The sequence below is a fragment of the Denticeps clupeoides genome, chromosome 4, assembly GCF_900700375.1.
Source record: "Denticeps clupeoides chromosome 4, fDenClu1.1, whole genome shotgun sequence".
Taxonomy (NCBI): Eukaryota; Metazoa; Chordata; class Actinopteri; order Clupeiformes; family Denticipitidae; genus Denticeps; species Denticeps clupeoides.
The window spans coordinates 16262145-16286252 of record NC_041710.1 but is presented as its reverse complement, the minus strand read 5'-3'; the positions used below and the strand labels follow the sequence as shown (position 1 = coordinate 16286252).

General features: G+C 44.3%; 1 protein-coding gene across 2 annotated transcripts; it reads left to right on the top strand.

The window, feature by feature from the left end:
• Window positions 1-823: 823 nt before the first annotated feature.
• wnt9a (wingless-type MMTV integration site family, member 9A) lies at window positions 824-24087 on the top strand. Of its 2 annotated transcripts, none has more exons than XM_028978461.1 (4): window positions 824-991; window positions 17902-18161; window positions 18265-18527; window positions 20528-24087. In XM_028978461.1, exons 1-4 carry the CDS (start codon window positions 900-902, stop codon window positions 21068-21070), a joined length of 1158 nt encoding a protein of 385 aa, XP_028834294.1. In that variant the 5' UTR covers window positions 824-899; the 3' UTR covers window positions 21071-24087. The 2 variants fall into 2 exon arrangements, with proteins under 2 accessions (XP_028834294.1, XP_028834295.1); XM_028978462.1 differs by lacking the exon at window positions 824-991 and adding an exon at window positions 16373-17803.
• Window positions 24088-24108: the final 21 nt, after the last annotated feature.

The window sequence follows — 24108 nt, the reverse complement described above, 5'->3', positions numbered from 1 at the left end:
GTTTGAAATGTTGAATTTAAAGATCGTTCCCGCTGGTGATTTTTGCATTACATAGAAGCTCATAAGTGGTTGCAGGACCAGAGTTGATGTACTGTTGTTATGGAGGATGCCTGAAAAGTACATTTCTACAAATGCAGTTTATCTGCATGCTTCAAAATGTGAAATCCACAGGAACAGTGCTTTACTTCGTCAAAAATGACAAATGGCCACTGACCTGGAGTCAACGGGGGACACTTCTCTCCGTATGCAAAACATACCAGACTGACACTTGGTCTCAGCTGACCGGAGTTTGTCTGCAAAACAAAGCCCCTCAGGACACCCACCGAAGAAAAGGGAGGAGTGCGGGTCAATTATCAGTCAGATATCCAGTATCTAGTGATGAGCAGTGGAGGAATATGTGCATTTTTCACATTATCACACGGGGGGGACTGTCACACCGGTAAAAGCAAAGACGTTCCAGAGTTTACGGACAAACAAGGTGAGGTAGTAGCCTGGTGGTTAACGCACTCGTCTATGAACCAGAAGACCCAGGTTCAAAACCCACTTACTACCATTGTGTCCCTGAGTAAGACTCTTAACCCTGAGTGTCTCCAGGGGGACTGTCCCTGTAACTACTGGATTGTAAGTCGCTCTGGATAAGGGCGTCTGATAAATGCTGTAAATGTAAATGCTGTAAAAACCACCGAAGTAACCTATGGATAAAAGCCCAAGAAAAGAGGATTGAACTCATCACCCCCTCCTTCTCTCCAGCTCTCTCTCCTCCTGTCCTTGTTGCGCGCGCCCGTGGATGGGAGGAGCGCGCCATCCTCGCGCTGTATAAAACGTGGCGACCGCACAACAAGGGATCTCACGCAACTACTCAGGAGAAACGAAATGATCTGCCCCAGAGCCGCTGCAAAATGCTGGATGGACACCTACTCCTGGGATGGTTATCGTTCACAGTTATAGTGCACCTTTTCACCCTGCCAGGACCCGCGGCGGCGTATTTCGGGTAGGCTGTGCTCTCTGTCACTTGTCACCCGCCTGTCGCGTTAGTGAACCTGTCGCAGTGCGCCCGGATGAATGGGTGTAATTGACGCGGCGACAGGTTGATGCCGGGACGCGTCACTGTTAGAAAAACGCTCTTTAGTGGAATGAACGGACGGGTCACCGCGAGGGATCATTTGTGGATTTATGAGGGCTATGAAGTTGCGTGGGCTTACTCGTGACCGAGCCGGGGTCGGCCGGAACGTTAGGTCTCGTCGGTCTCGTTCCGGACGTCATGTGAGTTCTCCGACTGCGTCCCCGACAGCCGCGCGCGAGACGGACCTGGAGACGGAGCGCGCGCGCGCGCGCGACCGAACGCGCGCGCGCGGGCGCGCACACAGCTGCTAACAATAAACGCGGCGGCGCGCGGAACCGGCGACAGGACTTTCCCCGTCCAACACCGATGGCTTTAATGACGGCCGCGAAAGAACGCCGTCAAGAGTTTACAGTGTCCACCGTAAAAAAAAAAAAGAAGGAAAAGTGGAGTGATGGTGGGCAACGCCTCCGTGGCCCCCGCATTCTTGCGGTGCTGGAAGGAGGTGGAGGGCTTTCCGTGCCTGGCCGGCTGCTAGAGGTTTCTGTAGGTACCCTATAAAAACCAGATCTCTGCTGGGTGCCAATTTAGTGCTTTATTACTGCCACAAAGCCACCCTGACTTGTTTCAACAGGCGTGGAGGCTCGCACCCGAATAGGATTACAGACCTGGGCGACTCCTGACTTCATCTACTCCCACCTCCCCAGCATGCGTGCAATCTGTGTCTTTATTCACTGTCCGGAAGATGTGGCTCAGCGAGGAGGTCGTGCTCATCGCTGGCATCCTCTCGCCCGCCTTCATGGCAACCTACCGACGTCTCCACTCGTTCTGTCCCGGACACTCTGCAGTCCAGCTTCCCCTGGCCGCTCAGTCAGCTACACACATGTGCGTGTGGCGGTGTGTGTGTGTGTGTATGTGTGTGTGTGTGTGTGTGTGTGGAAAGGTGTTTTCAGGATAGGGCTTACTGCAAAGGCCAAATCTGGGAGTGGCTCCCCCAGGACCTGTAGAACATTATGAAGCCGTAAACCGGTTTGTTGGGCTACAGGGACTGTGGATTGGGTCTCGTTGTTTCGCGTCGTTCCGGTGTGAGGAAATCAGTAAAATTTGGTGGCCGGACAGCCATACCTTGGGTGGGATTAGCTTTTCCTGCGACCTGAGAGATTAAAGCTGAGATGTGAATAGCTGGAAATCGTGGGTATTGAGCAGGCTTTTAAAAGGCGTACATATATATATATATATATATATATATATGTGTGTGTGTGTGTGCTTGGTATGTGAAAAGAAAGCAGCGCAGTGTCTGATATAAGTAATTATACAGTAATAATAGTGTCTGCACTGCTCCACCTCCCATTATAGGGAACATTTTTTTTTATTCTACAGTCAGTCATTATTGTTTTTGCAGCTCTCGGGTTCTCCATCATTCGGGGAGGCTCACGCACGTTTTCTCAGGCTGTGACAATAAACTATTGAACCTCATCTGCATCCAGCATTTGCATATATATACACTGACTCAGTCGCATTCACACAGCGACTCCGGAATACGAGCCAGGGCGAATTTGAAAAAAAGCGCACCGGCCGGCGTGTCTTGCATTACAGCGCCCGGCGGCACATCTGGTGTCGGTAGCAGAGTCAGGGCTGCGGTGCTCTCAGCGCAGTGGTGGAGGCGCGGCGGAGGTCCAGACAAGCGCAGCTGAGGCGCGGCCCACTCCAGCGACAAGATCTCCACCCCCCAGCCGAGGCTCGCACCGAGCGCCAGAGACAGCGGGGAAACCCGAGAGCCCGGCGCGTCGATGGCCCGACGCACAAATAAACATCCTGCGGGAGCACGAGGCATCGTCCGGGCCGGCCGGCATTGCATACCCAGTCTCCCCCGCGCGGTAGCCAGCGAGTCGGAGGGTGGGGTCCTGCTCGGACCCTCTCCCCCCATCCTGCCTGGGGTTGGTGTGGTGGCAGGTGCCCGTCCTCTGCACAGCGTCTTTAATGGCAAGTGTGTGACTTTCTTCCTTTCGCTCTTGGGTGGGTCAGGCCAGCGCGTGGAATTGAGGTATATTCCCGGAACCGCCTGCCTTTCGTCTGGCCTCAGCGCTCACCTCAGGCAGCCCAGGGGTGACGGGAAGAGGCAAGATTCTGTTGAGAAAAAAAAAACAAAAAAACGAAGCCATATGTGGCTCTTGAGACGAGATTCTTGTGTGCCTGGTGCTGACAAGTTCGTACAGATCCGGCTGAAGCCGGCCTTGGGTCACCCATGCAGGTCTACACGTCACAAAGCTGTAAAGCAGACTGCGTTCATGTCGGTCTCCTGTAGTCATTGAATCATGTGTTAAGTGTTTTGGTCTAAATGGATTTTCGGCGAGCAAAGCAGTGGGATGAGGTTCGGCGTGAACCTCTCGCCGGACCCTGGACCGGCGGTTGAGACGCTGCTAAGCGCAGGGCCCCGGTGAGCCTCAGTATCGCCCGAGGACACTCCGCAGTATCCACACAAACAGCGCAGATGTTGCTCAAGTGCTCCCACCCCCCTCGCTTCATGTCCAAGCTGGTTTGGCGGGCGGTTGGAGAAGAATGAACGTGTGATTAGTGCGGAGGTAGAGCTGCCGTGGGCTGGCTGGCAGGCGGCGGTGGCGAACGCCTCATTATGAGCTTTTTAAGTGTTGTTACCCTCCTCGACCGACGTGCTGGGTGGCGATGGAGGGACTTCCCAAACTCCCAAGGATATCCTGCAGCTGTAGCAGCCCTTCGAAGGGTTATCTCTCACGCCCCAGCCGCCATCCAGCACCCTATAATGTATCCCCTGGCAACAGAGATGTCTGTGAAGCTCTATGATCCCTTTTTTTTTTTGCAAATGTAGCCTAGAACCACTGCTGCTGTTGCGGGTTTGTCACCTCCCAGGGTCTTCCTATATATTCCTTTGCTGTTTTGAGCACGGCTGCAGTGTACCCAGCCTCCACTGGGGGGAGCAGTGACAACCGCCAGAGCAGCCTGCTCCTCAATCAGCACTTTCTGGGCCTTTTTATGTAACCCTAGGAGAGTGGGAAGTGAGCACCAAGCGCAGCCTTATCCAAATGAACCAGGCATAGGATACGGTGCAGGAGCAAATAGTTTCAAGATGCGTCAAAATTTTTCATCAGTTCCCTTTGGTTAATTACTCTGGAATCAGATCACAGTTGAATACAGAATTCCAAGGGCTACTAGAAAAAAAATATTAAAAACAGAGAGGTTATTATACTTTAATGAAACAAACAACATGTTTATAGACACCTCCAATGTATAAAAAAGCAAAGACCATGTACTAAACAGTGGTGCTGATGTAGACAGTACATAAAATAGATAGATAGATAGATAGAGGTAGGTAGTTTATGCATACCAATGAGAAATTGAGATATATGTCTACTTAAACTGGACATCACATTTGATCCTGTTGTTTTGGTGCATATGTATACTTTGATGTCGTTTACTTTGGTTTTATGAACACACGAAACTGTTAAAGTGAACTTGTCATTTCTGTTGCATCACAGTCACACACTCTTTAACAATGGCCTTAAATTGCGTGGGTTCATCATATTCCAAAACATTTGACCACACCCCTGATTGACTGAAGCTTGTTTACTCTGCGCACGCAGTAACACACACAGTCTAACTGTGAAAGGCCGTGCAATGTGGCCGTATGTAAGCCAGCCTGATTATATGCTATTATTGCTTCAGGGAATGTCTTTAAAATGTGTTTGGCCCACTCACATCCGAAAGACTTGAGATCCCGGTATCGTCAGGGGCCGGGGAGACCGCAGTTTGGAAATACTGGCATTTTAAGAGAGGGCGTAGCCGCTTACCAGTCGTCCACATGCTTCATGGGTGGATAGTGCTGCGATATGGGGACCCATAACGAGCTGAAGGTAGACCCACTGATTTGCTTCACAGATGGGGAGCAGGAAAACTGTAGTAGTTTTTGGCGGTTAAGGATTGATGAAATAATGTTAATTAGTGGGATTGCCATGTCTTGCGTTTTCCATTTCTCGCCACAGCCCAGTTTCCTCCCACAGAATTGTGGGAACTCTGGTGAATGGCCTGAGATTAGAAGTCTGACGGGCCAAATGCATTCTGCACGCTTCAAATTAGTCTCCTCTTAATGGCAGCCAAGGAAGATCCTGTGTTAACAGGGCAAAGGGACTTACCATGTCAGGACCATGTCACTCTTACCTATCCAGTACAGGCCAAAAGTTTGGACACACCTTCTCATTCATCTTTTGAAGTACATAACTTCACATGTGTTCATTCATGTAAATGGTCAATGTAAATGGTCATGAAAATAAAGAAAACACATTGAATGAGAAGGTGTCCAAACTTTTGGCCTGTTCTGTACAACATCAAATTGTCTGGTCTACATCAAATACATAGCTGATGTATTTTAGGTTCCATTGTGTGTACAGATCCCTTCAAATGAAAATGACACAACTTTCCTGTAAAATAGCATTCACCTCCTACATGCTTTCTGTGAACATCACCACTATGCTAAACTCATTATCTAGTTGTGATCTTGTGAAACTACTTCTATGGCACGTGTCATTTTTCTAGGGCTCCAGAAAGAAATGCTGGTAGGTAAGATATTGCCTTGTTCTAAACACTGACAAAACAAGGCAGGATCAGTTGTCAGGGGCATAAAATTCCAACATGCATCAGCCACACCTTAATTACTCCCAGCTCTGTTATTGCATACCCCGCTGTCAGGCCAACCTTGGGGAAAACGTGAAACATGGTGACAGATCTCAGCTTTAATTGTGGTATTTAAACAATAACGCATGACGTCTCAGCTTGAGTGGGCAACCTTCTGACCCCGGGAACCACTTCTTCCCAGCCACCCAAAATGCAGCTCTGATGTTTTGAGATTTAAGGCAAGGTTGTGTGAGGGTGAGAGAGAGAGAGAGAGTGAAAGAGAGAGACTCATAAAGTCACTATAAAGGCTGTAGACTATAGGCCTGGACTGAACTTCATGCACCTGATTTCAACTCTCTCTCAGTTGTGCTTTTTTAAACAACGGCAGCCAATGTAGAGCTGCAGAGCTATCGTGGCCAGGTCAGAGTAATCTTTAGGGTTTTTTATGTATAATTATTGCCAAGGAAAAACAGAGGTCTCTGATTTGATTATTTGAGATTCGGATCAGCTCTCACAATGCATACATTTTAGTTGAATGCAGAATGTTGGTTGAAACCACCTACTCTTAAGTTTTTACATGGCTGGTAAACCTGCAGAAAAGAATAAACTGGTTTGATTGTGTTGAGGCTGCTATAAGTTTGCGCTGGAAGCCTGCAGGCTTTGGGAGAGCAGAGCGAGGCGCCCCGTTCGTACCTGACACAGCGGAGCGCGGGTGCTGGTCCGGGTCGTTACCACACTGGTACAGGGCTGCTCTGTGCCATGGCGTGAGGTCGAACTGGGAGTCATGTGGAAGCTGTTGAGCACCCAACCTGTGCCAGTCACACAGTGACCGGTCCTGAGAGAATGGCAGGAGTTTTCAACCACATGCACACACACACACACACACACACACACACACACTCACTCACTCAGTAGTTAAACCTCTTAGCCCTCAAGCCCAACTCCTGCTCTTCCCACATGCATGCATACACAATCACACATACAGGCACTCAAAAATACACTTCTGTGTGTGATATTTTCAGGTCACACCGTAGGGTTCATATTTCTTCATTGCTGTTGTTCTTGGGAGTGATATTGTCAGTAATGCTGAACACTACGGTGGAAACCTTCTCAGTAATTACCAGGATGTGTGAGATTTGAGAGGATTTCTGGAATCTCTCAAGGTTGTCCTTGACCATGCATGCAACACTTAGCGTCTGGAATTTAATGGATGACCTGTCCCATTAGTGTGACCTTGCCCCCACCAACTTGTTGCTCAAAGCCCTAAGCCTGGAGGGATGGAGAGATCACAGATGACATGATGGTCACTCACATCCTGTATGTGTCACTCAGCTCTGAAAGTCATGTGACCATGTCTCTCCCCCCATCGCTATGAAAGAGCTTGTCTGTAACAGACAAGTCGTCATCTCCAAGCTATTTAGGAGTACTTTGTCAGTTTTCTGGTGACGCTAGATGTTTCTTCACATCTAACCGAGATTTTATGTCCATCCTGGTGAATACACTTTTTAAGGAACATTTAGAAATTCCAAATCATTTGATAAGTATATATTTTATACATGTGTTTTTATGGTCATGTGACTCAAGATTATGAATAAGGTTCTACCTGGCTGCGAGGAAGACTGTTTAGCGCTCTTGCATTGACCTCTCTCAAACCCATCACTTAATTGTTCATTGCTTACAAAAAAACAAACCTCAGAATCTGAATTTCTTCAGATTCTTTCTCTTTTAATGCACTCATTTTTTATTGAATTCTGCTTTTTAAACTTTGAAAACTGTTTTTTTCTTCTTCTTCAGTTGCAAAGATTTCATGAATGCACCAAAGATACCGGTACTACAGTGTATAAATTCCATTTCCATTTATAGTTATTGGCAGTATTTTTACCCAGAGTTACATAAATGCTTTGAAGTATCTGTCACTGAATATATGACACTGGTTCACTACCATCAAAAATGATTTAGAATAGATATCGATGGCAATGTGTAATTGGGAACAGTGTTTAATTATTTTGATGTTGCCCTGTTACAGGCCCCATGACATACTTTTATATAGGTCTTAGTGGTCCCCTAATACTATATCTGAAGTGTCTTTCCAAAAAGGCTGCACCTTGATGCAGCCTTGGTGCCAGACCCACAATGAGATTTCCCCAGGACACGCTGTTTATGTGTCTGTAGTTTTAAATGCTAATGAGGTAGAGAGAGGCCTATAGGAGTTCTTCAGAGGCTCACATGCTGGAACTTAAAAAATAAATTTGTGCTCATTTTTACATCCAATCACCAAACAATGCTTCCCATGTTTGGAAGCCATGATGGTTGATGGTCGATGGATGGTCGATTTATTTTTTGGGGAGGGGTGCAAAATTCTGTGCGTCGGCAAAGCATGATAAAAGGCAGGTAACCTTTCCCTGTATGATGTCATAAGGGGCCAAATTCCAGATATGGCCATCTGAGGTGTCGCTGTCTGAATGGTGAAGCAGAATTACCAAAGCACTCTTTACATCTATCCCCATTTCTAGCCACTGCAGGACCATAGACAGGCTAGGGGAACTCACATTAATGTTAAAAAATCTCACAAAGCAAGTGTGAAAGGTCATGGGAACTTTAAAAGTAAATTCAAGATTTTAGTCCCTCCAATGGTGGTGTCCACTGGTGGTGGTAAATCCTTAAATTTACCATATCAAGGCAAGAGTACTGTTAAGAACTGCAAATGGAAATGCAGTTCCATAAAACCCTAGATTTTACATTCTGGTACTTGGAAATCCCTGGAGCTTGCGGTGTGCCTGTGCCCTGGTCAGGTGTGCTGCACCAACACTGTTAGTGATCTGTTCCCATAGAGAGGGAGGCCTTGGCTAGTGAGCCAAGACCTCTGTAGTAAAACAAACAGACAGCCATGTCTGCTGGCTGGGCCTAAGGGAGCATACCACAGTCACATTCTTGCCTGGCCTGCTCCACTACACGGTGGTGTGAACTCCATCCAGCTTTCTAGTGAAGGGCGTTTTTCCCTGTCTTTTAAAGCCAACTCGCTCTCTCCATCTAACAGTCTGAATCACTCTTTCACACCATCCCATCTCCTTTTCCCACTCTCTCTTCCCTGCTGTCTTCCTGTCTGGGCAGGTTGTGGAGGCAGGGTCAGCACCTCTAGGCCTCGTGCTGCTTTAATGGGCTGTCATTGGGTCGTTCCTGAGATGCTGATCAGAATAGCAGCTAATTGATTCTCATGTTATCCTTTCCCCCAGATTGCGAGGCCTTTCGGAATGTTCCGGGGGAGGGACAGAGAGGCCAAGTGGAGAAGGGGCTACCTTCTGATCAAGGAGGGGTGGGTTCATTCTGTGCACGCTGAGGCCGAGCCCGAAACACGAGCCAGCAGCAGGCAGGGCCTTTGTTGGCCCCACTCGAGCAATTCCTGCCTCCCCACACATCTGACTTTGTTTTGGGTTGCCACGGCAGACAGCTGGGGGGTTTTGTCTAAGAAAAGGCTTTGTTTGGGGTCAACAGCTGGGGGGAATGATTGGCATTCGTTTAGAGTAATTGCCCAGCCAGGGAGTCTGACCTGGCAGGCTGCAGACCACACAATCAGCAAGCCCAGACGGGTTGGGAGAGAGTCCCACTTGTGGCCCAGGGCTCCCTCAGCCGGGTTTACTGTCGGAGGTGTTGACTTTAAGGTAGCGAAACACACCAATCCCCACATTGGGAGCCCTGTACTGCACCCCCATACACACACACACACACACACACACACACACACACTTACTCCACATATCAGCATAGAGCTAGCACCTGTTGTTTAAGGAGTACTGGAATTGGCGCAGTACAGGGCTCGCTTGTCAAACACTTGTCCGAGTCTTTGCAAAATCTGCAAATCAGTCCCATCTTAAAAGTTGCCAAAATGTGTGTGTGTTTGTGTTGTGTCTGTGGACAGGTATTTTGAAGTTAGCCAGAGATGTTCATTTGGTCAAACTATTGAGAGTACTACTCTGTTTCTTTTTGTTTTAACTAAATAATGGCTGAACTTCATATTGTCAGTGGGATAAGGGCTTTTGCTCTGTGCACATCTGCTCCTTATTAGCTGTGTGTTAGTGTGTGTGAGAGAAGTAGCTTGTGAGTGGGTGTAGATATGTGATATATTGGGGAGAGGTTTTGCTCTAAGGTAAACTATATGTCCCAAAATGCAGAGCCAAAATACGTTCCTCTGAATTGTCTATCATGTGGTCTCAAGTTCACCATTGAGATGTTTCACCATTTCCTGTGCAATGCTGCACAGTAAAATAAATTCTGTACATGAACACACACATGAACAGGAAGTTCAATGCAAGCAAACTGGACCTTGAGATTAGGTCATTAGCATTAGCAATTTTTTTTACCCTAACGTGGTGGCCCGTTGAATACACCATGGAAAAAAGTTATTTTTGTAAGCATGGGGTTTGACCCTAGCCAAAAGGTGGCATTCCATGACAGGTCAAGTCATCACCTAGTCATTTGTCATATGCTAGCTTAGCACCTCCATGTTTTTCCATTCACTATAGCTGTGAAGAACTACAGAGATATGGCCAAAAACAGATACTTTTACATATCTATCAGATCAAATATATAAAGATATATATCTCATATCTTTCTTAAATGCTTTTTCAATAGAAAGCATGTGTGCCTTAGTATATTTGAAATTAGAATTAGCATTAAGAAATTACCTTGTTGAGTGATTTGTTCAATGCAATTCCATTAACCATTAGTAGTTAATGTTTAGTGTAGTACAAAATATTATATGTACAGTGTATTTTATACAGACAGTCAAGATCACAGATTTGCCCATTACTCACCGAAGCAATTTGTTAACACTGATCTGAAGTGACAGTATTTGTCACAGCATAGTTAATAGGACAAAGTTTGCAGTTTCAAACCATGCAACAGTACCATTGTCAGAAAAAATTTATGGCTTGACAGTGTGAGTAATGGCGCATTTTCATTCAGCCTTTGCAGATGCGAACAAAAGTACATGAAGTCAGTATAACGGCAATGTGAGGTGTTGACAATAATAATAAAGGGCCGAGCTGCAAACTGAGGTAGCCAATGAAAGATGGGTACAAAGCAATTGGCAAGATTAGGCCGCTAAAGCTCTGGGGAGGCCTGAAAGGAGCATGAATGTGAACAAACTGGAAAGAAGCAAGCTGAACAAACAGTGGTAAAGATCAGACCTGACCAATGATAACCGAATGCTTTTGGTATTGTTACTTTTGTAAAGTTACTTTGCCAACAATTTGAAGACCAATACAGAAAAAAAACACCTTATGGCTCTATGGCATACATCAGCATCACACGTTGAAGAACTGATCTCTGCCACACTTTCTGAACATGCTTCACCCATACCGTGCGTGAGTGTGTGAAGGGGGGGTTGCCATTGAATGGCTCTCCTGTAACACACTAAATAATTGCAGTGGAGCATTATAGAATATAATTGTTTTTTTACTGATGAGCCATTACTTAGTCTAAGGTTGGACTAGGATTCTCTACAGCAATACTTTGTTGGATTAATAGACTCCTCTAGTTGATTGATTTCTTATGTACTCTTTAAATTCAGATAGGACATGTTACTGATATTCTTATCAGATGGCAAGATTAGTGCACCAATCATTGTGGTATGCAGTCAAAAAAATACATTGCATTCTCAGCGCTCTTTAGTTAATTCACCCCACATCCCATTCCACACTGCCCCCACTCCTATTGCACAAAAAATACCAGTCATTGCATTTACTCTATACATCAAATAACAAAGAGATTGCACATACTCTATACAGCATTAAGTTTGTCATTGCATAAGCTCCCTGGTGTGTAATTTGCAAACCTGTTAAATCACTTGGTGATCTTAGTACTACAGTAGTGTCATCACCAGTCACAGAAAAAGATTATATTGGAAGCCGCTTGGCAGTGTGAGCCTAAAATAATACTGGAGAAGGAAGCGAGGCTCTGTAGCTGGGTCAAAGAGTAATGGGAGATACACAGAGTCCCTTATACATGTACAATATAGACTACTGCATCTAGTTTATAGAATATTGTGAACAAGATTGTTTTCATAATTTAATTCAACACTTTCAATCATTCTGTGCTACCAAATGCTAACTTAATGAGTTTTCAGTAGTTGGACATTCTTGAAGTGTGAATCCTTTACTGATTGATTATATGTAATATTCTACTAATTTGAGAAGCTGTAGTTCAGCTTTTTCTGATTTCTGATAAGCTGATCAGCATCAACAGAAAATGATTTAACTTTTGCAATGAAGGTTTACCTTTTTTTAAATAAATTACAACAATTGACCTTTTTTGAGATGCACTTGATATCTACTGTACAACTCTGTTAAAACAAGAGGAGCTCATAAAAACCCATCTGCAACAGCAGTTAAGTAGCTGATGCAGTGCAGTCTGTGAGCGGAAATGCGTGTCAGCAGAGCTGCTTCTCCCGAGTCCCGGGACTTTCAGCTGTGCACATCCAATCGTGCCCCAAGCCCTCCTGGTAACAAGCTAAAAATATTCCTACAGCAAGACAGGAGCAGTAGCCCGGGGATTAAGTGGAGCGCTTTGTCTCTGGCCAGCCTCCAGCTTCGTGGAGCTTTTTTTTTGTTTTGTTTCAGTAAGTCCCACGTCACAAGGATGTATTTGAGGAATGACATGTGATTCTCCAGTCTTGTTTCTGAATGACCGCAAGCATCTGCTTTATGCTCATCTGGGCATTTTCCATGAAAACTTTTTTGCCTTGGCCGGGAGCGTGAGCACGGCTGCTGAGGCAGCCTGAGAATTCATCAGTGCAGGCCTCACAGTCAAGTGAAACACGCCTTCTATTTGTTTTTGTCCAATATTTAAAACATCTCAAACGGAACAGGGTCCATTTTCTAAGGAAACATTTCACTAGCAGCGTAGCCACAACCACAGTGTCTCCTGCTGCAGTCAGATAACTGGGCTTAACACGCTGGTCCAACTGGTTTGAAAGTGTGTCTATGGGTACAGTAAACTGCTGGTGCTGGACATTTTAATGTGTATGTCTTGTATCATCAGTCTGAAGGTGTTTAGTGGTGTTTTCACCTGTTTAGCTTCAGCATCTGTTGTTATAGTAAAAAATATGCTTTAAATGTCCTACCAAATGAATATGGAGTAGTAAAGTGCTGGGGCCAGGAGCAATCAATATTCATATAATCAAAAGCAATCAGTCCTATTCAGGACTGATCATTAACAATTAAAAGATTTTGTTGTGATTGTAGGTAATTCTCCATTTATTATCGATTTACAGTATGTGATGATGTGATATATTTACATTATCAATGTAAATTCTCATTAGAAGAGAGAAAAATTATCATTGATTATTAACTGGGGCAGTGGTGGCCTAGCGGTTAAGGAAGCAGCCCCGTAATCAGAAGGTTGCCGGTTCAAATCCTGATCCGCCAAGGTGAGCAAACTGAGCAAAGCCACTGAGCAAAGCACCGTCCCCACACACTGCTCCCCAGGCGCCTGTCATGGCTGCCCACTGCTCACTCAGAGTGATGGGTTAAATGCAGAGGACAAATTTCACTGTGTGCACCATGTGCTGTGCTGCTGTGTGTCACAAGTGACAATCACTTCACTTTCTTAGACTTTCTTACTTTCCATAAAACAGAATTATTTTAATATACAATTTATGAATGTATATGGTGCCATTTGTCTCAATGATAACCAGCTTTATTATGGCCATTTGCCCTTTACATAAAGTACCTATAATTTTAACAAATGAGAGCATAAATATTTCCATATACACATTTTAAAGTGCTGTCAAACAAACGGACAAGTTTCTATTCAAACATTCACCCACAGCTGTCATAGTGGGTTGGAAAAGCGGTGAAGTTTCACTTTTTGTCATTCTTTTCCATGTGTCCCTTACACACTCTATATTAATCATGGCTTTATGGAAAAAGCACAGTGATGATGGAGCATTGACGCTTTTATGGTTTTATTGACTGTTGCACCTTCATTGCTTTTACAAAGCCCTGGAACTGAACACTTTCTAAACGTCCTCTAAGCTAACAATGGCTCTGTGCTGGTCCCAAGCCAAGGCTGGGGGGGATTACTTAAATCAGCACAGCTTCACGACTGCCTGAGCATTCGAGAAAATCTGCGTTGAGGAGCTGGACAAATCTCCCTGTGTGGCTTTCTCACATCACTCCTCTGCAGGGGTTACTTAGGCCCATTACCTCAAACGCCTTTGACAGAATGAAACTGGTGGCAGCGGCTTGAGCTTTTCGAACTTCGCTGAAGCCTCTGGTGGCAGCTGAGAACACGACGCAGTCCACACCCAATCACCTTATTACTCCTGGCAGAGCTGCCACCTTGCTTCTCATAAAGGATACAGGGATCATATAAAGGTTTCTGCCACTTGACAGGAACACGGCTACTCATTACATGGCCTAGGTTACAGTCTCTGCTTGAGCTCATGGCGAGAGAATGATGTCATGGGTTCAGGAGAAACCCTGCTGCCTCATATTTGTCCTTAGACAAGAGTAGAGGTAGAGTTTTGTTGTATTATGTCCTTTTAAACTGCAGTGATTTTTTTTTTAACACTGTAAGGGTTGAGGCAGACTCATTAGATAAATAAATAGAAATAATGCTGGCGGGGATACTGTTATTGCCATAATTGGATCATCAGTTGTAGGATTCCCTGATTCTTTGGTTACCACTTGGTGGGTGCAGCTCAAATCCATAGACATGCAGTGCTTTCAGAAGACCATTACGAACCTTACAAAAATACTGCAGCCTTTAGCCAATCACATTTCCCAAGGGTTTAAAGCATCCACGGCTGAGAGAAACTGTATCGTTATGTGGAAAAATCCAGTGGTAATCGACTGAGAATGCAATTAGGCAGCATTAGTGAGCCACCCTATCCCAATTTCTGACAAGTCTACCCCACACACTGCTAATAGTTTGGCGAGATCACACTTTTCCAGAAAAAAAGAGCCTTGCCACCCACAATCTGAAGATCTGACCGCAGCCCCCACCTATGAAGACATGCTTGAGTGGCTGAGTAAACGGCAGCTTTTCATGTTTCGTGGCTGAGAGGCTGAGCCCTCCAAAACCCAGGAGTCAGGGGTCTGAATGGTGGAAATTTGGCAGAGATGCGAGGCTGAGGCAGACCTGAAGCTGGGTGACCCAGAGGAAGGTGAGCAGATAGTGCAGGAACCATGCACGCAGTGTTGATTTAGGTTGTCAGGGCAACCCCGGCCATGGATAATAATAGCCAATGTCTATATTAGTAGACCAAAGCAGACTGGAGGCGTCAACTCTGCAGTAATAACATGTGCAGCGTGTTTGCGAGATCTGTAAAGCCATTTATTCTGCAGTTTTGCTACGAATGTGTAAAAGCGACCCAGAAATTGCACATAATGAGCAGCTTGACTGCCAACATTGTTAGTTGGTGTGACCAGAATGGTCAGGGCCTGACCGTCTTGTCCCAGTGTGTGTTTCGTGAAAGTAATGCTTGGCTCTCACCAGTGTGACCTCAGAATGCCGATGGGCTCGTCACCAGCACTGTGGCAGACCCCGCAAGTGTGTTTTATGCACACTTGCCCCTAAAATAAGCAAACTAAAGAGCTCCTTGTCTTTTGTTTGCTGATCAGCCCGTATTTAGGCAGGAGTAAAATGTTGCTTGATTTCCTGAGAGGCGTGCACATGTGGTGGGACAAGTGTGTATTGTGGTTTAATTTTCTTTATTTTCTGAAGGGTTGCAGGTCACGTTGTGTGCCTTGAGTGGGGCTAGATCTCCCTTGAAAATTAACTAATGAAATGTTTGGTGGCTACATTTTGTGACGCCAAGGCAGCCCTGGGCTAGCCAGGTGGTGCCAGTGACATGCTCACAAGGGTTCTAATCACCCCCACTTTCTGCTCATTGAACCCTTTATATGTTGGTGTCACGATGGCTGGACATGGCGAGGAAGGAGGACGCATACGCACGGCGTCACAGGACAGGGGTTTAATACATAATACACACGGCAAGGGAACATCACCAAACAATGACCTGACGGCGAACAGACACGAACAGGATGGTTTTATACAATGATACACAGGTGATAACAATCAGGGAACATTACACAGGACGAACATGAAACTCCGGTGTGAACTCTGGATCCGGAGTAACCCCTGCCGGACCGGATCATGACAGTTGGTTTTCTCCCTCACTCACTTGTCCTGCATTAACATTGTTTTATTTGCTATGGTATTTTCTGCTTCTTTATTTGTATGTTTCCAGCTGTCATGATGTTTTCTGTTTCATTTATTAAAACTTACGTCTATTTCACCCCGCCATGGCATGATTTGCATCTATGTTTCCATGCACCCAATGGACAGTATACTTTGATTCATAGCTGCCGAAATATGATGACATAACATGCTACAAAACAATGCGTACTTTAATCTTGTAATTAATCTTGTAATAAAAAGGTCATACTACTATATTTATTTGCTCATAGCATTTTACTGCATGGTACTTGGTTTCCCAATAGAAAAAAAGTCTAGTCCTGATACTTGTTGACGTTCCAAGCCAGATGAGAATATACATGCAGTATGGGTGAGCAGTATCAGTATTGCATTACACTGGGGTAACTATATGGGAAAATGTCCCTTTTAGTGGTACCACTTTAAATGATTCAGATTTAATTTTAGAAAATTCAATTTTGGGTAGTAGTGATTGGCCATTACATTTCTGCTATAACAGGAACCATGCAGTGTTTGTCAGGATATATACATTACATTATGACCAAGTCAGAATTGTGATGACTGCTGGATGAACTCTTGTTGGGTGTTCAGACTCTGCAGAAGGCATGACCTACCAATAGTGTTCGAAGCAAGGAATGGTTGGTTATTGGTGGCCAAGACTCATTCATACATTTGGTATCACAGGCTGTCCCATGTCTAATGTAGTAGGAGAGTTCCTGTAGATCAGACTGTAGAAAAAAATGTTCTAAAAGAAAGGTGCATGAAAGTTTGTTGGGTTTGGGGACCAGTAAGTGTGCCATGATTTCTTTTGCAACCTGTGGATGGCTCCAGGATGGACTTTGTGATAAAGTGCATCTGCACTTTATCTGGTATGATGCACCTGGCAGTGTTCTGCTTGAAAACCTTAGGATGTTACTTTGACACATACAAGTTACCTAGAGGGTTCTTACACATTTTTACTAGAGAATTTCAATGATTCTAAGACAAATTTCCATATTTCCATTATCACATGTCCTCAGAAATTTCTGTGCAAGTTTGAATTATCACAAATATGTCATATTATCCTAAATTATTATTATCAGCTCCATATAAAATAAATATTTTTATTTTTTAACAGTTTAGTCGGTAAATAGTGGTTCAAAGTTTCAACAAACAATACATACAATCTTTGTTTCAATATTTCAGGCACAGTAGCCAGTACAAAAGTACACAAATATAAGCACTTGCATTCACCGCACACAAATCTAGCAGCTATCTGGCTTTTGTCTTCATGCGACTTGTAATAGTGCCACCTTTAGTGCCCACAGTACCTCTGATGTTAGTGCTTTGTTACTGGCCACAGCGTCTGAAACGGTCCCTTGTTTGAAGGTGGATGTGAGGGTACTACAGCTGAGAGCAGGTGTCAGGTTGGAGGGTTGGTGTAGGGTTGGAGCTACAGTAGCCTGGTGTTTAGCCCCCTTGGCATGGCTAGTTAACGCTGCCTCTCTCATGTTCGATATGTTAAAGGTTTTACTGCACAGACAACATTTGGCACGTCTGTGGTTCCTCAGCCATCCTTTATGCTTAGCCAAGTGAAGCCAAATGCCGATTGTAAAATTTTGCTACAAATTATCATGCATGGCCACTAGCAAAAAAATGAATTTCCGATTTTCACCACACTATGTCCGCCAAGTTATCTGCGCATTTTTTTACAGTCAATCAGATTTCAGGGACTTTGCCATAACTTATTCCAAAATTTTGTCCTGTAAAATTTTTGCAGGCTTTTAATGACCGTATGAACTCTCTACCTAAACGTTGTTGCTAACTAAGTTCTATTGCAGAGGCCTGTTTCAGGAGAATAATGTGCCCTGACACTCAGGAAAAACTTTTGGTCATACTGAAGTGACGTATCTACATACATTTTTATCTACATTTTTAAAGGTGAATTGAAATGATTTAGTGTACAGTTTATTTACTTCTGCTGTGTCCATTCTACTTAGGCTGACGGGTAATGAGCCCTTGTCTATCCTGCCACTGAGCTCACAACCAGAGGAAAGGGTGGGCAAAGCCCACTACAAACTGTGTGACCGACTCAAGCTGGAGAAAAAGCAGCGCAGGATGTGTCGGCGTGACCCGGGTGTGGCTGAGACCCTCATGGAGGCCATCAGTATGAGTGCACTGGAATGCCAGTACCAGTTCCGCTTCGAGAGGTGGAACTGCACCCTTGAGGGGCGCTACCGAGCCAACATTTTGAAAAGAGGTTAATGATCTATTCATTAAGAGTTTATTGCTACTTCATGGACATTTCGTTTTGAGTTTATACAATGTTCAATATGAAAACGTTCTGCTTTCCTGATTCCCAGGTTTCAAGGAGACATCTTTCTTGTATGCCATATCCTCTGCTGGCCTGACCCATGCCATGGCCAAGGCATGCAGCGCCGGCCGCATGGAGCGCTGCACCTGTGACGAAGCCCCCGACCTGGAGAATCGCGAGGCCTGGCAGTGGGGTGGCTGCGGGGACAACCTCAAGTACAGCAACAAGTTTGTCAAGGACTTCCTGGGCAAGAAGTCCAACAAGGACCTACGTGCCCGAGTGGACATGCACAACACTAATGTTGGCATGAAGGTACGGGAGGTCTGAGTGTCCTTATTGTTACTTCACGGCCCATTAGGCAGAATCCGCCGCAGGGAATGATTTTCTGCTCTGTTTTTTTTTTGTTTCGCTTGCTGTCTGTAACTTTCAAATCACCTTTAGAGCACTGACCCCATGCAGGACATATAGCGTAATTTGGTGATGCATACAAATAAGATCCTGATTGCCTGTCGTAGCTTGGTACATTCTGGTCATTTTGGTGTGTTGAGGCTTTACTGACAAATGCTGAAAACAGTAAAGGAACAAAAATGTCAGATTCACACAGTATATTTTAGCCACTGCTTCTGACAGCATTCAACCAACAAATCAGGGATTACTTTCCACAAACAACAAATGAGGGAACATTTAAAGCTCATTGAAAAAATAACCGGCCATTTAAAAGTGTTACCTGACATGGCCGTGAGAGAATAACAATGATGGCATATTTTAAAGCCATTCCAGTGGTTCAGATAATTCACATGGAGGCATAATTTTTGACTGGGCTTGTTAAACAAATATGATCATAAATTCCTTAACAATCACTTAAAAGGTCCGGCTTAAATCACCCAAATTGACCGTTTAATTCAGTAATTTTGAAAGTGATCATCAATCAAGGGTCAGCTTCCCTTTCCAAGGCGATTGGCCGGGGCCAGAGCTGGTCCCAGGCGTACGTTCTCTGTTGTTTTTGTTGAGACAGGGAGACAGGAGGCAGGGTGCAGCTTGGAAGTAATTTTTTAAAGAGTGAAATCAAAAAGACTAGAGAAAGGTCTTCAGCACACAGCCAAGGCAAACTGCAGTTCTGGCACACCCCGCATTTATTCAGATTTTGGTTTAGTAGGAATATAAACTATTACTAGACACAGATGTCTCTCCATGGACCTGGTCCTCCATCTTCCTCTTGACTTCACCTCTCCAAATCCAGAGGCTAAATCTGAGGCTGAAATCCCACATGGAGAGCAAGGTTTGGAATGTGCACGAATGGGCATTCTCCGTTTTTAAAGCTGACTCCCCACATTTAGCTCTGCTACCAGCATGGCGGATGTGAGCCTTTTGAATTGACCCATTTTGCAACGTTCAATAACATTCAGTACTATCCGTAATGTCCATGTTGCTCACTTTCACTCAGGATGTGAAGCTTATTTATTATAATAAGATATTGACCTTCATTTTCACAGTTACCATAATGATTGACACGTCAGTTTATAATTCATTACCTCACATGACCTCATGGTTTTTGAATGCTGTTCAAAACAGATGAATATATAGACATAAAAGTATATAAGAGAAATGTGGTCATGTGGGTCATAAGACCGAAGATGCTTGTTACTGTGGGCATTAAAACAATAAGTCAGTTGTCAACCATTGACAACCGACAATTAATGAATGCAAATATTAGACCCTGCTCTGCTTCATACTGTATTACAGAGAAACTATATTACTAGAAACTGGCACAGATGGACCTCCCCCTCCAGCACTTCCTCTCACACATCCAGGAATGTCTCGTCTCTGTTTGTTCTCATTGCTGTCTCAATAGATCCTCTATTCCAGGAGTGCTCCAAGAGAAACGGCGCACTGCACTCGTGCTTAATACCCATCATTGATTTAAATGCAAAAGTATCTGTGTTCTGTAGCTCTGTAATATCCCCTTGCTCCTGTCACTCTGAAACCTTTCACCTCTTATTTCCTCTTTATGTGAAGGGATCTGGTGTGCATTGTGCACTTCAGTCTTGTAAAATCAAATATTTTCTAGTAAATGATATGATTATGTGTTGAGGTGATTATATGTTAATCCAGTTGTTTGTTTTGGGTTGGTGGTCCCTTTGATGTTATAATGAATATAATAATATTATATATTAAACACAGCCATGATTACCTGTTCATTTTTAATAAAAGGCCATAGCCTGTATGATGTGCAGTGACTGAGGATGATCTCGGTGCTGTTTAGTGTCCCTTTGATGTCAGATGACTGACTGCTCTGCCCCCATTCTGCTCAGGTGATCAAAGCAGGCGTGGAGACCACCTGTAAATGCCACGGCGTGTCGGGCTCCTGCACAGTGCAGACGTGCTGGCGACAGCTCTCCCCGTTCCACACGATCGGGAATCAGCTGAAGCTGCTCTACGAGACCTCGCTGAAGGTCGGCAGTTCCAGCAACGATGCCACTGGTGAGGGGGACATCGGCCAGAGCCGCGGCCAGCAGCATCTGCAGCAGCAGCAGCAGCAGCAGCAGCACCACCCCAACCTGCCGCTGCTCCAGGCCCATGGAACCCTGGGGTCCAAAGACCAGATACCACGCACCGTGGACCTGATCCACATAGAAGACTCGCCCAACTTCTGCCGCTCGAGCAAGTACTCTCCCGGCACGTCCGCCCGCAAGTGCTACAAGGACAAGAACTGCGACGCCATCTGCTGTGGCCGCGGACACAATACACAGAGCCGGGTGGTGACACGCCCCTGCCAGTGCCAGGTGCGCTGGTGCTGCTATGTAGAGTGCAAACAGTGCACCCAGAGAGAGGAGGTGTACACGTGCAAAGGTTAGTCGCGGGGCGCGCAAGAGAGAGTGAAGAGGGCCAAGACGAGCATTAGTGTGAGCGAGTGTCAGACTGCATGCGTGAGTGCGACGACTCCCGTCCTGAGACGGATGGGTTCACGGGACAGTAAGCCAACAGGAGATGTAAGCACTTTGGAGGGATTCTACTTTTAATTGACCCCGGGACCCTGTCTAGACTGTCTGACTAAAGGCCCCTGCTGCCAAACTCTAATCCCAGCTTCACAGCATAATTCATTGAGCAATAACATGAAGGCCAAGCAAGATAATGCTACATACATGGAGCCAGTGCAACGCCCATGACAGCCATGTGTGTATATCCTTAGTGTGTGTTTGTATGTATGTATCGGTGAGTGACTGTGTGTGTGTGTGTTCATTGGTTAGGGAAAGGGTAACAGTAAAGTGACAAGGTGACACAACTTGCTCTCACCCACACACTGTCCAAGTGTATGTATGTAAATAAATGAAAATTGTATTATAATTATAGTATTCACACCACTTATCCAAATTATGTCAAATAACCACTAACTGCACAAATAGCTTTTTATTTGTGTGTTTTTTTTATCACATTGACAAGGCCCTTTGGAAAGCAGCACATCTGTCCCTTTTTCTGTGGATGTAATTTATGGATATTTTTGGACTATTCCTGTAAGAGGAATGGAAAATAACTTTATAAATCCTTTTATAACCCGCTGATTTGACGTGACTGTCGACCTTGAATGAACTCAGTAGAATGTTGTTCAGGGAACAACAAAAACCACTATGCTTAACCGGACATTTAAAAACACGCGAGAAAGCGATGAAATCCCAGCGCCACGCCCTGGTGTCGGTGGTGACCTGTAATAGCTTCTGCACGATATTTGTTTTAATTCTGCAAAATATTTCTTATTATTAAATGTACTATGAACTATGAAAGACAAAACCAAAACCAACCATCAGTGTCTATTGTGAGGCATAAATCAGGGTTTTAACAGGTCTGACTTATCCTTTAACAATTCCATTAGGGATTCAGGTCACTGGAATTTCAATTAAACATTTATATCTAATGTGTAATATTGACGACTGTCGGTCTAAAGTGTAGTCATAGTTTTAGTGAAATATAAATGAAAAATGTAAATATATTAACATAAGACAATAACATAAGGTATATAATTGTATTATATAAGGCCTTAAGCATAGTTTTTGGTGAGTGTGAATGAACTACTGAGCGAGAACCCAGTTTTGTAAAATGGCAGCATTCACGCACTGAAGCTTTCCCTTTAAGTATTTAAAAAGAATCCCTATATTTATGAATACATGTGACGAATTAAAAATGCATTTTTGTTCATTGTAAATAGCTGAGGTTTATGTTCCTGTGGTATGAAGACAAAGGTGAGGCACATGCTCAACTCTCACAGGCAGTTTGGCAGTAAATGTAGGGCGCGATGCAGGTTGTAGAGTGAAGGGCGGGGCTAATTGAGCCACGTTCATCTGAAAGGTGTGAGGTGCTCTGTAAGTACGGCCCAGCCTTAGAGTATCTGGTTGGGAAAGACTGGTGGCTTCCGTTCCTCGTAGGTAAGAGTGTCTGAATGCGTCCCCATTTCGGCTTTTGAATTTTTTTTTGCTTAAACTGAGGCTGATACAGGATACAAAGGACAAGGCCCGTCTGAGGACAGCCCTTCGTCCCAGGCACTTGTCGCAACGAGCCGAATTCCAAACATTTTGCGATGAAGAGGCATGCCAATTAAAGCGCAGCTGGAAATGTATACATAGGACTCTGCACGCTACATGGAAACCATAATAGCTACGTGCAGGGCCTCATGAGGCACGCTTACTACCCACAACGGAGTAGCGTGCAAAAAAAGAAAAAAGAAACATTCGGTGCATGTACATACGGTGATGGATGCTCAACCATCCCGAACTGTAGTGCTCAACAGAGGCAGATTACTCAATGATAAATAACTCTAGCCAGAGATTATATATTCATGTATGCACAGTGTGTTATATGTCCAAAATATACAAAAAATATATTTCAAATATAATGACTAAGGACGGCACAAGATAGCAGTTCTTTTTTTTTTAATATCATTGACCCAGACTGTATTCTGATTCCTTTCCACCTTCGGGTCCTTTTACATTTTATTAAGTAGATCATGTATAAAAATCTATTTTGTAGAAAAAATAAAAAATAAAAACAAAGATAAATTATTTTAATAAATATATTAAGAGCATGTGTTCAATGTACATTTTGTAAAGTCAAAACTGATTTTATAATCTTTTATTTTTTACTATGGATTTCATTCAATCTGTATGGGGTGTTTGGGGTGGAGGCTTCAGTAGAGGCAGTGTGTGGCTTCACTCAACAGAAATTTTTGAAAGACATTGGGGGGCTTATTTCAGAAGGGGGAATTTTAAAGGCATTTGGTGAAAATTGAAAATTGAAATGAACCCTGAGAAAATATCTCACAAAAACACCAATGCGCAACACAAACTCATTACGTATATCCTTCTCTCCACCAAAGAGCAGAATAAACTGCAGTAGGTTCTGAAAACTACATAATGACTTCCCCTGAACAGATTTGCTTCCACTCTGAAGGAGTCGACTATCTGTCTGTGTCAATCATTCTGAGAACTGTTTTTGGCATTCATCCCCAGACATCTGTTTTTTCTGATAAACATATTGGTCCAATGCTGAGAATATTGACCAGATAAAATGTGACCTGAAATTGGACTCGGAGAACCTGCCGTGAAACAGTCCAGATGCGTTGTGGGGGAGGGAGAACACACAGAGAGTTTGTGTTGGGCGTTGAAGGAGGCGCTTGTTGTCACTTGAGAAAACCAACAGGAGGTTGTCCATGTCCACTTTTTCATGTCTTATGGGAACCTAAATTATTTTCCTCTACCTCATGTGTATAGCTTGTAGGTATAAACTGATCATGAATGACTGGTAAGAATGTATTTAAGTTATTTAACATCTTTGTATAACAAAGGCAAGGAAATCTGAAAATAAAAAATGAATTTTTAAAGTATCTTCTGATGCGGCATTCTTC

Excerpts from the sequence above, each read along its gene's own strand:
- wnt9a (XM_028978461.1), top strand. The coding sequence starts at position 900 with ATGCTGGATGGACACCTACTCCTGGGATGGTTATCGTTCACAGTTATA. Across the intron at positions 992-17,901 it reads CCCGCGGCGGCGTATTTCGG|GCTGACGGGTAATGAGCCCT; the intron begins GTAGGCTGTGCT and ends CATTCTACTTAG. Across the intron at positions 18,528-20,527 it reads ACACTAATGTTGGCATGAAG|GTGATCAAAGCAGGCGTGGA; the intron begins GTACGGGAGGTC and ends CATTCTGCTCAG.